Source organism: Nematolebias whitei, chromosome 4, assembly GCF_014905685.2.
Source record: "Nematolebias whitei isolate Nwh7 chromosome 4, NemWhi1, whole genome shotgun sequence".
NCBI lineage: Eukaryota > Metazoa > Chordata > Actinopteri > Cyprinodontiformes > Rivulidae > Nematolebias > Nematolebias whitei.
Window position 1 is genome coordinate 8511528 of NC_056501.1, and position 14843 is coordinate 8526370.

General features: G+C 43.7%; 2 protein-coding genes across 2 annotated transcripts in view; one reads left to right on the forward strand and one right to left on the reverse strand.

Annotated features, from left to right (window-relative positions):
• The window catches only part of si:ch211-132p1.2 (proteinase-activated receptor 4), a 2016-nt gene extending 809 nt beyond the window's left edge, over positions 1–1207 (forward strand). The window contains exon 2 of the mRNA XM_037675487.1: positions 117–1207. Within this exon, the coding sequence (XP_037531415.1) occupies positions 117–1207 (1091 nt within the window). The remainder of the gene's footprint in view (positions 1–116) is intronic.
• Positions 1208–5866: 4659 nt separating this feature from the next.
• Positions 5867–13191, reverse strand: rest (RE1-silencing transcription factor). The gene is made up of 6 exons (XM_037675664.1): positions 13153–13191; positions 11574–11824; positions 10941–11486; positions 10712–10872; positions 10537–10620; positions 5867–7736 (listed from the first exon to the last, which is right to left on the reverse strand). The coding sequence occupies exons 2-6, from the start codon at positions 11816–11818 to the stop codon at positions 6010–6012; spliced, it is 2763 nt and encodes a 920-aa protein (XP_037531592.1). The 5' UTR covers positions 11819–11824; positions 13153–13191; the 3' UTR covers positions 5867–6009.
• Between the last annotated feature and the right edge of the window lie 1652 nt (positions 13192–14843).

Consider the following 14843-nt stretch of genomic DNA (forward strand, 5'->3'; position numbering starts at 1 on the left):
GTCTGTTGTGGTCTCTGTAGGTCTATAGACTGTCTGTTGTGGTCTCTGCAGGTCTACATATTGTCTGTTGTGGTCTCTGCAGGTCTACAGACTGACATGTGTTATGTTCTCTGCAGGTCTACGAACCTTCCGGTTGGTAACATCCTGTAATTTCACCACTCTAAAGGAGAAGCAGCTGAAGGAGATCCAGGCTCCAACCACCAACCTTTACTTGCCAATTCTGTACCTTCTGGCCTTTTGTGTGGGCTTACCTTTCAACCTGTTGGCTCTCTGGATTCTGGTGTTCCGGACCAAACATCTGCCATCAACTGTGCTGCTCATTAACCTGACATTGGTCGACTGCCTGCTGCTTACGGTTCTGCCATTTCGTATTGTCTACCACTTTCGAGGAAACCACTGGGAGCTGGGGGAGCCTTTCTGCCGAGTAGTCATAGCCATGTTTTACGGGAACATGTACGGCTCAGTCTGGTGTTTGGCCTTGGTGGCTTTGGACCGGTATCTGGCTTTGGTTCATCCGTTTAAAGCCAGGACTCTGCGCAGTCGGCGAGTTTCTTTGTATGTGACTGGAATGGTATGGATAGTAATGCTGGGTGCCATGTTGCCCCTGTTGATGTCCCGGCAGACCTACACGCTCGATGAACCAAATATCACTACCTGCCATGACGCACTGCCTGAAGACGAACAGGATTACTTGTTCCTACCATACTTCAGCACTCTGTTTGTCTTCTGCTTCCTGCTGCCCTTTACCATTGTGGTGTTTTGCCACAGTGCTGTGTTGCGCACCCTGCTGGTTGAAGGGAAGCATTATGGTCACGCCATTGGGGTGACAGTGCTGGTGTTGGTCATCTTCATCGTGTGCCTGCTGCCCAGTAATCTCCTCCTCCTCCTAACCTACGCCGACAGCTCGCTGGACGGTGATGGCGAGGACCTCTACGTCCCCTACATGATGAGCTTAGCAGTTAGCACCTTTAACAGCTGCATCGATCCCTTCATCTTCTACTTCGTGTCCACGGAGTTCAGGCAAAAGGCCAGGAGCGTTTTGTGTTGCAGCAGCAACCGAGAAAACAAACCTTTTTCTCAAGGGAACAGGACTTCGTCATCAAGCAATAGGTCAAAAGTCGCGCTGCTGTCTGTGACCAGTCAACGAGGGAGGTCTGAGATGATGCTTGCATGTCAACAGGACAAAGGAATGTCAACTAACTGCTGACAAGTCTTTCCACAAGTCAGGGTTGGTTCTGATTTAATCAGCCGATGCCAGAAGTTTCATACTTGTTCTAATGAGTAACAACCTAATTTAAATTTCTTGAACCTGTACAAGAAACTTAAAAATATTTTTGTGACAGGTTAAGATAATTTCTTCATTTAAAGTTTCAGCTGATTTTATTATCCTTTGGCTGTGAATCAAGAATCCTGCTTCTGATCAAAGGTTAAATTTCAGAGATTTTGACTAAGTTATATATAATTACCCTCTCACATGGTTTCCACAGAATTTTGCAACTCTCTGATGTCTTATTTCAATGAAAAGATTCTTTCAATTCATAAACACCTTGGACCAAATACCGCCCCCAGCATCTATGTTGAACTCTCCCCTCCCTTCCCTTCTCTGTCTTCTCCCTCCCCTCTGCTGATGACATTGCTGACATTATCAGCAAGTCCAAGTCCTCATCCTGTCAACTTGATCCATTTCCCACAGTTCATGTTAAATCCTGTCTCCCGTCTCTGCTCCTCATCATCACTAACATCATCCACTCCTCCCTAACCTCTGGCATTGTTCCCACAGCTTTCAAATCTGCTGCCATCACCCCCATAATCAAGAAACCAGGTCTTGACTTTACCAACTTCAGTAATCTTCGTCCAATCTCTAATCTGCCCTTTATTTCCAAAGTTCTTGAAAAAGCCGTTGCTAGTCAACTTCACGCTCACCTATCCAACAATAACATTTATGAAGAGTTTCAATCTGGTTTTCGCCCCCACCATAGCACCGAAACAGCTCTAATAAAAATAACTAATGACCTCCTACTTGCTGCTGACTCTGCTCTTCTGTCTATCCTCATTTTACTGGATCTAAGTTCTGCCTTCGACACCATCTGTCATTCTATCCTCCTCAACAGACTAACCTCCATTGGCATCTCAGGTACTCCGTTAGACTGGTTCAAATCATATCTCTCTGACCGCACTCAATTCATTCAGCTCAAATCCTTTCGTTCCCAGTCTTCCCCCGTCTCCACGGGTGTCCCCCAAGGCTCTGTCCTCGGACCCCTCCTCTTCATCATTTACCTCCTTCCTCTAGGTCACATCTTCCGTAAATTTGGTGTCCATTTTCACTGTTATGCTGATGACACACAGCTCTACCTGTCAACAAAACCAAACTCCACCCACCCACCCTCCATCCTCACCGACTGTCTCAATGAGCTAAATCACTGGTTTTCTAACAATTTTCTACAACTAAACAGTGACAAAACAGAAATCATTCTTGTTGGTACCAAAAACTCTCTTTCAAAATCAGAAAATCTTCTCATCATCCTTAACAACTCTCTGCTATCCCCCTCGCCTCAGGTCAAGAGTCTTGGTGTCATCCTCGACACCACTCTCTCCTTCACTTCACACATCAACAACGTCACTCGGTCTGCCTATTTCCATCTCCGAAATATTAACCGTCTCCGCCCTTCTCTCACACCCCGCTCCACAGCCATCCTTGTTCACAGTCTTGTGACTTCTCGGATTGACTACTGCAACTCCCTTCTTTATGGCCTCCCCAACAAATCTCTCCAGAAGCTGCAATTGGTCCAGAACTCAGCTGCCCGTGTCATCACTCAAACCTCCTCCTATAACCACATCACTCCTGTCCTGCAGCAGCTCCACTGGCTCCCGGTTAAATCACGCATCGTCTTCAAAATTCTTCTTCTCACTTTCAAAGCTATCCACAACCTTGCCCCTCCGTACCTATCTGACATCCTACACATCTCCATCCCCTCTCGCTCTCTCAGATCCTCCTCTTCACTACACCTCCATGTACCCTCTGCCCGCCTCTCCACCATGGGGAGCAGGGCCTTCACCTGCTCTGCCCCTCATCTCTGGAACTCTACCCCCTGACTTAAGAAACACCACCTCTCTTTCTATACTCAAGACTGCTCTGAAAACACATCTCTTTAGACTCGCTTATCCTTAACTTTGCTGTATGTATTTTATATTCTTTATGCATTTTATATTCTGTATGTATTTTATATTCTTTATGTATTTTATATTCTTTATGTAATTTATTCCTGTTGATCTTTGTTCTTACTGTAAAGTGTCCTTGGGTGTCATGAAAGGCGCTTTTTAAATAAAATTATTATTATTATTATAATTAAAACAAGAATAAGTAAAATCACACAACTGGATGAATAAAAGTGTCTATTTCAAAACACTTGGTGACAAAAGTTTTTTGTATTTTTGGTGGAGAATCTCTTAAAAAGGACTCGTATCACTGATCTGCAGGAAGTCCCTCCCTTCCTCTAATGGAAACAGAAAACTGCTGAAGTGATTTCCTGTTCGTCACTTATCATATTTCCCAGATTTTCCTATTCTTCACTTTAACTGATAACTGAACTTAAAATAATAATCATTCAAAGCTCATTCTTTCTGTTGCTTTTTTTTTTTTCAGGATTATATTTTATTCTGTAAATTTAATGAACAAGAAAACGACCATCATTCACCACCTTGTGAAATATAAAAACTTTTATGTAGCTCCATCTTCTGCTTGTTCTGGAGTTTGATTGCGGGGTCAGCAGCTTGAGACCGAGTAAGGGTCTCTCCTCCCAGGATGACCCTGAAAACTCCTTTAAGGAGACTGACTTGATGCTTGAACCACCTCAACTCAACTCATTTTTATGTCGGTCCAAAAGACTCCCTTTCCATATTTGGTAACGAGCAGCTTCCCTTGACATGCCACTTCAGGAAGAGCAGCGGCTCTCCTCCACGCTTCTCCCATACAACTTCTTATCTGCAAGAGAGAAAACCTTTCGACCGCCTGTAACTGAGATCTCATTTTTTTGGTCACTACCCAAAGTTCATGACCATAGGTGAGGGTAGGAACACAGACTGACTGGTAGACCGAGCTTCTTCTTGCAGCCCAGCTCCCTCTTCACCACAATGGACTGGCACAAATTCCACAATACTTCGGAAGCTGCACCCATCTCTTTGTAGATTTGACACCCCATTCTTCCCTCACTGGTGAACAGAATACTTAAACTTCTACACTAGAGGTAGAACCTCACTCCCAACCCAAAGAAGACAGACCACCCTTTTCTGACTGGAGACCACGGCCTCAGATTTGGAGGTGCTGATCCTCACTCCAGCTGCTTCACACTCTGCTGCGAAACGCACAGTGAGAGCTGGAGATCACAGCACCATGACATCAACAGGACCACATCATCCACGAAGAGTCAAAACCCTGAGGTCACAGAACTGGACTTCCTCCAGACCCTGGCTACATCGAGAAATTGTCCATAAAAGTTATGAACAGAATCGATAACAGGCAGCCCCGGAAGAATCCAAGTTATTTCCCTAGAAGTTTGAGAGCGGTGCCCCTTCAAAATAAAATTCATAACGAGGTTTTACAATAATTAACTCTATCCACAGTTGAGTATCTTGTTTAGATGGAAAGGTGCTATATAAGTACAGTCCGTTTACAACTCCCACCCTGAAAGGGGTCTGACTTATTGCTGGATGTATAAATGTTATGTAGTTCTTAAACATTTATGAATAGATCTGTTAAAATCGGGCTTTAAGCTCCTAAATCAACGTTTTTGTTACGCTTGCTGAAAACACGAGCAGGTTGAGTTTCTCTGTAAATGCTCCGGGCACGCAGAATGATCAGATTATTTATTGTTGCTGCGTGTTTGCTCAGTTGTGGTGCCGACGTTGGTGTTTGTTTAAGTCAAAGGGGTGCAGTTCAGAACGCAGGAGGCGCACACGACATTCCTCCTGCCCTCAGTGTAGCAATGCTTTTTCTATAAATTCATTGATGAAGAGGAAAGAATTTTATCCAGCTAGTTTGGTAAAACGTATTGTTTTTATGTTTTACATTGTTGCAGATAATTATACCTGCAAGTTAGATTATCATGGTAAATCACATAACCATAAAGAGCAACGTGATCAAGGCTTATAGCTTTGTACGTGTATCGTACTTATTTTGTTTTTATTTCATGTTGTACAATGACATTCTGGGCTAATAAACAGTTGTCATAGTAATTATAATCTCAAAATTGCTTGAAAATAATAAATGAAAATGAATCGTGGTATAAAAACTGAAATATTTCTACATCGTAACCATGTCTAGTTCATAACTTTACAAAAGCAGAACAAGACGGTGAAGTAAAGACGGAACAGGATGAAGCAGCTGCTGGACTCGGATCGGAACACGTCAACAATGAGCAGAATAAACTACAGACACGAAGAAAGTCTTATGAAGTTGATTTTTTTTTGCTTAATGATAAATATAAAAAAAAAACACTTTGGCATCTCAACTACATGGGGATATTGCACCGAAATATTTACACGTCTGAAAATTGAAAAGACTCAAAACATCATGGTCATCATCATCTTCATCGACCGCTCTCAGGAAATTGATCTGGTTCAACAGAAAGGTCTTATCTAAAAACATGACAAGACGACGCGTTTCCTCCACATGATCCAATTCATCACCTTGTATCGTCTGCCTGGAACTGTGGAAACATATTTGGCTTCAGACATGACTCTGAAGACTCCTCCTGTTGCCATGGAAACATAGGGGTAATTAAATTTGGACACCAGGAGGACCAGGTCAGTTTAGAGCGCAGAACCCAAGCTTTCAACCATAATCAGCAGAACCTGACCGGAGTCAAAGTTCTAGAGGATTCTTAGTTCGATATCCTGTTGGATCTGCTGGTTCTGGTTAGTATTTCATCTTGTAGAGAATCCTGATGAGTTGGAGAATAAACGAGCGCCCAGTGAAAGACAGGAACCATCAAGTTGCCATGGGTACAAGTCTTATCGTGGAGCCGTGGCGTCCAGGTAGTACACGTTGACCAGGTGGCGGTTCAAGTGGCGCCGGTACTGCATCTCCAGAGAGAACGTGCGGTCACAGAAAATGCACGTGTGACTCTTTAGCTCTGTTGGTGTCGGGATCTCGTCGGTGGGCGTTTCAGGGTCGTTGGCCATTTTAGCCGGGCCAACACCGTTGAGGCCAGAGTCATCGCTGCCTTCTGAGGCAACGTCGCTGATGTCACTTCCTCCTTCGTGGCTGCTGTGGATACCCTCATCATCTTCGGGCTCTGTCGGTTTGCTGCGCTGGCCTGGAAGCACTAGAGGAGGTGGCAGTGAGGGTTTGATGAAGGTTGGGCTGTGCTGGACTTTGGACGATGAGTCGGGCTCAGAACTGTTGGTCTGTTCAGGAAGACTGGGTTCAGGTTCGGGCGGAGTCACTTTATCTGTGGAGGAAACTGTTTGAGCAGGACTGGTTCCAGTTGACTTGGCAGTGTGTGGATCAGAACTTTCCAGGGGCTCTAAGGAACCACTGACGACAGAAGTTGTCTGGTCTTTCTTTGAACCTACAGCTTGAGGCAGGCCTGAGGCTTTCCTGCTAGAGGTTCTGGTCTTGTGCTGCTTGACAGGCGATGTTCTTGTTGGACCGGACTCGTGGATGTTGTCAGTGTTATCAACTGAAGGTTTGGACTGCAGTTTCTCAGTGGCTGGAGCTTTCAGACGCCTGGTCTTGGATAATGTTTGGGAAAGATCCAAAGCCTCTGTTCTTTTTCTCTTTGCAGGTTTTTCTTTGACCTCCTTTTCTGTTTTGTCAGAACTGTTGGAAGCTTCTTTGGCAGGTCCAGGAGTCTTCTTAGACCTCTTAGACCCAGACTTCCTGGACTTACTGAGGGTTTTGTTATGATTCTTCTGAGCTGGTTTCGGTTCAGGTGTGAGCTTTAGTTTCTTCATAGAGTTTGTTTCTTCCGGTGGCTGCGGGTCAGAACTTTCCTTCTCTGCTTGGCCTTTAAGGGATTTGGGTTCCTCTGTTTGGTCCTGGACGTTTGTTTTCTCAGCTGGAAGCCTCTTGGCTCGTTTCTTTGCCTTGCTGCCAATGTTTCCAACTTTTGTCTGGACTTCTGTAAAGTTTTGGTTCTCTGTGGGACGCTCTTTGACCTTCTTCTGCCTCGTTGTGACCTTTTTCTCAGCCTCTTTGACCTTTGGTGGTTTCTCCTTCTCAGATGTGATGCTTGGTGTCTTCGCAGCCCTGTATGGAGTATTGCTCTGTGACGTTTGGTCAACGCTGCTCTTCCTGACTGACAAATTGATGGGGCTTGAGTCGTCATCCTCATCCTCCTCTTCATCCATGTCCTCCCGGGTACTGGATTGGTTATCCAACTTGTTTCTTTTGGAGTCAGAGTATTCGTCCGCACCATCAGGACTGGGTTTCTTAATACGCAGCTTGACTTTGGACACATCCAGGTCCACGTTGCAGCCGGAGTGTCGGGACTTGATGTGGTACTGCAGGTTGCACTTCTTGGAGGCGGCGTACTTGCAGAGCGGACAGAGGAACTGCCGAGGGTTCAGGTGGAGCTCCACATGCTTCTTGAAGTTGCTGCGGTCCGCGGTCTTGTACTCACAGAACGGACAGGAAAGAGGTTTGGGCCCATTGTGAACCTGGCGGGCGTGGCGCGTCACCTCGTGCTGATTGGCTGCCAGGTAGCTACAGCTGTCACACTTGAAAGGCCGCTCACCTGCAGACAAGAAGGAGGCAGCTGAGTCGAATGCTTCTCCACACATCTTCAGATTAAAGAAATGTTTATTGATCAGAATTTATTTTTACCGTTTTTTATTTATTTATTGATTTACTGATCAGCTAAATTACTGAGGTGCGGGAAAGACCCAGTAAACCCTAAAGAACAGTGATTGGTGAACTGGAAACGTCTGATCCATGTTTGTGAGATATTTAACCAACACCCCCCCAGGAGAGTTTTTTGCAAGTTCAAGGCTTCCATTGCAAGTTCCACTTGATCGTTGGTGCCTGTTGACCTGGCAGTGGATAAAATTCACTCTAAGATGCTGATTTATATAAATAAATTGGTATTGAAGTTTGTTAGCAACTTTGTAGTTTCAAGATGTTTATACTTACATAACCAGCTTATTCGCATTGTTTTATATTTTTCTCTACAATGTATTTGTTGGATTATACAGGATACATGTTACATTAAAAGGTGGAAGAAGTTTTGAAATAATTTATCATGGCTTAATGTTTTTACATCACAAAAATCTGGCATTTTAACAGGGGGGAGGACACTTTATACATCCCCTTTTTTAACTGGACATTCTTTGTGAACAAAGTAATTAATTTGTTAAACATGCACAGGAACCGCTGAGAACTGGTTATTTTTTTATTTTTTTTGGTTAAATCCGTCTACTTCTAGACACAACATGACAGGACAGAAACCAACAGAACAGAACCCAGAGACATGAGATATTACCGTGTTAGTCCAACAGGTCAGCTTCAGTGAGAGCAGAACAGAACAGAGAGGATCTCAGTTAGTCAGAGAAACAGCAGCTAACATAAAAAACACACTCAATCCCACGACAAACACACCAACACAGCTGAGTTCTGACCCAGTCTATGGGGTCCAAACCATAACCTCGTGTTTCAGCATGTAACTACCCAGATAACGGAGTTAGAGAGCTCCTACATCAAATCTGAAAAGACGAACAAAGGAAAATGTTTCCAACATACTATGTGTGGTCAGCAGGTACCTAATTTGTCTAACTTAAACAAGAATTAGTGTCTTAACTGACATGACGTGAACGGTAAGATTCTGCCCACGCGGAAATGTAACCCAGGGTGAGCTAACCTCCAACAAACAACATGCAGTGTAGCTGTAAGGATGGAGGTAGTGAAACTCGCAGCGTTACCTGAGGCATTTCTGCCTCATCAGCCAACATTAAGGCAAAGACATACAAAAAAATGTTTTAATATACTAATAACATAAAATACTTACTGCAGTTTTCATGCCCCAGAATGACACAAAGCAAGAATGTAATATTTTGCATTACACAACTAATTAGATACTTTGTGCTTTGTCAGTTTAGTTTTAACTGATCGTAGCAAACAAAGACTAAACTTGTGCAACTAGAAGTTGCAACATATACCTACATACAAAACACACATGGGGTGCACCGATTGCAGTTTTCTGGCCGATCAGTGAGCACCGATTTCTAAAAAGTCTGACCGCTCGATTCAGATTTTGGCCGATACCGACTTTGTTTTATAAGCGACACTGTGCACCTTCAATTTTCTAATATTATTTTACTTAAAAACATACCCTTGAAGAATATCCTAGAAACAATACAAACTTGTTTTAACTGCCTATGAGGTAGTGCTCTGAAATATAAATTAAGTTCAGATAATTGTTAAAAAAAAAAAAAAATCTGTAAAATAAGTTTCTCATGTAAGTATCCACCGATTTCCCAAAATTAAGGAAATTGGGGCCTACACACAAAACAAACCACAACTAGCTTTAAGCATTAACCTCCAATTTAACCATTAATCATACGATGTAGTTATGACCAGAAATGGAGGATTTACCTGCAGTTACCTTTGTACAGACCAACATGTGGTACTTCCTGTTTATTCAGCTGCTCGAGGTCGGCCGCCGGCCTTTATCATCTTTTACATTTTTCCAGACTTCGTTTAGGTTTTGGAAATGGAATAAACCGTATTCCACCCTCTAAACGCTCAGGGTAACGTGTGTCTGAATGACATGTTCTCCACTGACAACGTTTAATTTTTTTTTCTGATGACTTTTCATGAAATCCCTCTGACGGCAAACCCCGACCATGTTGTCACAGGAAAAGGGGGTGCTGCTCTTGCAGGTAAGGGTCATTTCACTTCAGGACAAATCGCGATCACCTACTGGTCAGTTGCCAACAAGACCACTAGATTAATTGACAGATGGTGTCATGTTAATTGGCCAAAAGTGAATGTCTAATTTAGAAAAGAGTCAGTATCTAAATTAGGTAAGATTTAGAGTTTAAATGAACCAAGCAGCTATGCTAAACATAAAAAATAAACAAAAAGCTCTGAAAGGTACCGTCAACACTTCTGTCTAAAAGAGGTGCCAGGTGGAGCGATGCCACCAACACCAACTGGTCTTATGGTCTCGCCTGGTTTCAACTAGCTTGTTTGATCCCAATAACCAAGTTAAAAAAGAAACATAATAAATCTGACAATGAAAACGTGAAGATTTTTCTTATGTTTATTTTTAAACCCTGTTCAGGTGTAACCCCACATTTCTAAATGGTGGCGCCACCAGTGACCTTGAACACGCCTGTGGTTTTGGGTGATCATAAACCACAGAAGAAGAAAGAGCTCAGACGTGAAACAGAAACGATCAACGGGTCTAAAAATTATTGTTGATGGATCGACACACAGACAACACCGGCTCCTTGTGTTAGCAAACATGACGTACACACATCAAATCCTGAGGTGTTGCAGGTAAACATGACACTGTCACACCTGTCTCACACGCTCACCTGAGTGAGTCCTCATGTGTCGGGTCAGGTGAGTCTTCTGAGAGCTCGAGTAGTCACAGTACAGGCACTGGAAGGGACGCACACCTGTCCAAAACAAATATGGCCATACGTCACTGGAAACACCTGAGCACTCAAAACAGATGTGGACGTCATGGGGATGTGTTGATGCACACACCTGTGTGCGTGCGAATGTGTTGGATGTAGTTGCTTTTGCGGTCGGAGAAGTAGGAACACTGGCTGCAGGTGTGCAGTTTGCTGGGGAAGTGATTCCTCAGGTGTTTCCTCCAATGATACTGGCTGACGGTGGTGTATGCACAGAGTGTGCACTTAAAAACCCTGCAGGTACCACATACGGGTAAACACTCACAGACGAACAGGTGTGCAGCCAAACAGGTTTGCCTTACCTGTGGTTGTCGCCCTCCTTGCTGTGGTGTTTCAGGTGAGCGATGTAGTGATCGTAGCGATTGGTGTTGTAGCCGCAGCGCTCACACCTGATCAGCCCTTTACTGTCTCCCGTTGTTGCTGCCTCGCCGCTGCCCTCACCTGTCTGAGCCTGGGCCTCAGGTGTTTCTGTCTCCTTACCCTTGCTCTTGCTCCGCCCCTCCACTTGGTTGACCACCAGCATCTTGCTGACACTGTGCGTGCTCAGGTGATCCACGAACTCCTGCTCGTTCTGCGCCTGGAAGTGGCACGGTTTGCAACAGAACGGCTTCTTCCTCTGCACACCATCTGGGGCAGCGAGGGGCCCATCTTTACGTTTGGTGCTCGGCTCCGGTGTCTTGTTGCAGGTGGAGGCACAGGGCTTAGAGGGAGGAGGTTGGCCTTCAGCTGTGCGTCCTTGTCCATCGTCTTTGTGGTCTCCACAGGTGGCGAGCTCGGTTGCTGGGTTCGGAGACTCTGGATACTCGACGATGCAGACCTCCTGGCGGTTCTGGTTGTCATAGCTGTACCTGCACAGACACTCAGGTGAGCTAACGAGACACTCAGATGAGTTAATGGCAGGTAATGCACTTAAGAGTGCAAAGTGATCGACTGACCTGATGACATTCTCGTCCTCGCTGTCTGAATAGCTGCATCCTACAGTTTTCAGCTCCACCATTTCCTTCTCATCTGCCACACTGCTGTCTCCGCCGCCGCTCTCCGCCACCGCAGCCACGTTGGCCAGCATCACCAGCTGAGGGGCGGGCATCATATCCCTGGGCATGTCACTGAGACCCTGAGCCTCTGCCAGGGAAACACCGACAGGAAACACCCCGACCGAGAGAACGGTCTGAGCCGCCATGTTGAGCTGAAACAGGAAACCGTGAGACCAAACAGAATCAGACAGTGGCGGCGACTGCTTTCCTCACACCTGAATGGCAAAAATAAATTACAGCTCTGCAACCTCTACAATAATCTGCAGCTAATAAAACAGTTCTGAGTTCCATAACCCTATACATATATTTTTAAAACCCAACAGAACCGGAGGCATTTTACAGCTGATGTGATTTAATTAACATTTCAAAGTCCCTTTCGCTGATGTGATCTAATGACCTAAAAATCTAATTAAACACATCTTAAATCTAGATTAAACTAGCTCAACTGATGTTTAAATCAATTAAACTTGTTTAATTCAAGCTAATATAAAACATTTTAAAACCTCACATTACTTTAGACCAATTTAAACTTGTTTTAAACAAACTAAAACACGCTTGAACCGATGTCAACTCACGTTGAACAGATAAAACTCACTTAAATCCTTATTAAAATTATTTTCAAACAGCTTAAAATTGATTCAAAACAATGTTGATTCATTTAAAAACATCCACTAAAGCCCATAAAAGCTCATCAAACTCATTAACACAGACTTAAAGTAATTTAAAACCTATTCAAACCTGTTTAACTCGTTTGAACCAAGGTTACTTAATCTTAAAACAGCTTTAAACTTGTTCAAACATTAAACCCTCATCAAACTCGTTTGATACCAATTGAGACTGTAGTTTAAACCTTGTTCAAACCCATTTAAAAACTCCTGATTCTCATTTTATATCCATGTAAAGTCGTTTTGAACCGGATCTGAAGAGGCTCCAGGCGCCCGAGTTTCACCGTGAAACAACGCGCACCCGCGGCTGAGATTTCAGCCCAGTTCAGCCTCTCGAGAGTTTCTGCGAACTTATTTCGCGAACCGAACTTCTTGGTGCAGTTTTGCGGGAGAAAACCCGCCGTGTTCAGACTGGATCTCTCCCTGGCTCTGGGATCTGGTCTCGGAGTGTTAGCCATGGTCCTGATCAGCCCCGGACAGCGCCTTCTTCTCCACCTCGCCGCCTCCATTTTATCCAAACCGCCTGTAACTTTCCAGCCGCTTCGCCCGAAAAAAACCACGCACGAACACGCTCTGCGACCCGCAGAGCTCCCGCACAGACCCGCACACTCTCCGGACCCTCACCTCCGAACTTTTCGACACTTTCTTTAAGTTTTTATGCCTCTGGGGCCTTTTTCTTCGACGGAAAGCAAAGGGAGAAAACTACACAGAAGTTTCCGCACATTCCTCCACAGTGACGTACAAACATGACGTCAGCACGTAGCATTACGTTTTTGTAGTTTTTCATAAAAAGAACTACAAAAATTATGACTCACCGAGTGAAATGAACAAGATGGCGGATAGACAGCAGTCCGATCAACAGCTGTATCCCGGTACGGTTCAGAACAGAGAGAGTGGCGACACTCCCATAGACTCCCATAGAAAGAATGGAATGCGGAAGTCACGTGGGTCATGCAGCGGCAAATAGTTCCAAACAGCAGCGGGTTCAGCATTGAACGTAGTTCATTCTCCGTGTTTTTCCGGTAAGTTGATGCAAATGCGACACTTTTTCTCCATTGTGAAGCGTTATCTGACTGTTCTGTACCACAATTTATCAACATTAATACTTCGTGTCGCCAGTTTTAGTTAATGAAACGTGTTAAATTACTAGTTGTTTTAACTGCAGCTGCTCTGCAACATGACGGTTTAAACGGGTCTATTTCTAATTCAGCGTTTTAAAATATCTATTACTGCTTAAATTTTGAAAGGTGGTCTTTTTTAAATTTATGGTAATTCCAGTTACTGAACTCAACTAGAAAATATTTGGACTTTTTCTTCTGAGAGATTCATTCAACCTTTATTTCTACAGGTAAATCCCATTGAGCCTCGAGGACTCATTTACAAGAGAGACCTGATTTTACAAAGAATGATGACAACATAACAACAAGATTTACGTAATTTAGTTAAAGTTATAATAATAATAATAATGTCAGCACTATGTTTCCATATAATGGCGAAATTAGTCTCTGCATTTAACCCATCCACCACCAGGTGGTGCAGTGGGCAGCTATTGAGGGCGCCCGGGGGACATTTTGGGGATGAGACGTGCTGCCCAGAGACGCCACGTGATGTGTAGTGACTGGGGATCGAACCTGGGACTTTCGGGTCCCAAGACGGCTGCCCTGCCTCTACACCATCTCGGCCCCCCTTATAGATCATTTGTCAAAGACTGCAGCATAAATTGTGACATTATCATTAAAGAAAAACGTGATTGTGGAGATGAGTCAATTTTTTTCATGTTTTCCAGGTAAACCAGAGGAGAATGACTTCATGAACTGAATGTTGCATTCAAAGTATCACAAAGGTACAAGATCTCATTTTCTGTCTTCCCAAATCAATAACAGCTGAATCAAGATGTTTGAATAAAATTACTTTAACACCATAACCTTCACAAAGTTGGTATTTACTGCAGGACTGTTCATTTACAGTCATTTTATATTAATAGTTTAGCGTTTGGTAATCATGGGTCAAGTTGAGATGAGACTCTTTCAAGACAGAACAAGAAATAAGAATTATTACCAAGATTATATCAGCATCAATAAACTGTAGGACAGTAACAAAACAACTTATTAAACTATCACAGGTACATTGAGATGGAGCTGGAAGTTATTCTTCATGCCAGTTGTCTTCAGCTGATCTTTTGTAAAAATATGTCAATTTATTTTCCATTGTTAACATTTTTCTTCGCAGGACTGTGTTAATTTTCTTGTCTGTGAGTTTCTTCTGTCCTGCTTATGTATTTTTTGTGTTCTAATTGTTCCTCAGCTTTTTCATCTCTGTTCCCTGACTGCCTGTTGATCCATCCTCCTGGTCCTGTTGATCCTGGATCATCAGATCCTGACATGTCCCCGTCCTTTGAGGACACATTTTCATCTTTCCCTCATCTCACTCGCCTCATTTCTGTTTCTTCCTCAGTCTCTGAAATTACAACGACACTGTTAGAATGAAGATTATTGTTCAATAAAAA

Coding starts and splice junctions, on each gene's coding strand:
- rest (XM_037675664.1), bottom strand. CDS start 11,818: ATGGCGGCTCAGACCGTTCTCTCGGTCGGGGTGTTTCCTGTCGGTGTT. Junction 10,621..10,711: donor ACACATTCGCACGCACACAG/GTGTGTGCATCA, acceptor TGTTTTGGACAG/GTGTGCGTCCCTTCCAGTGC. Junction 7,737..10,536: donor ACACATGAGGACTCACTCAG/GTGAGCGTGTGA, acceptor TCTTGTCTGCAG/GTGAGCGGCCTTTCAAGTGT.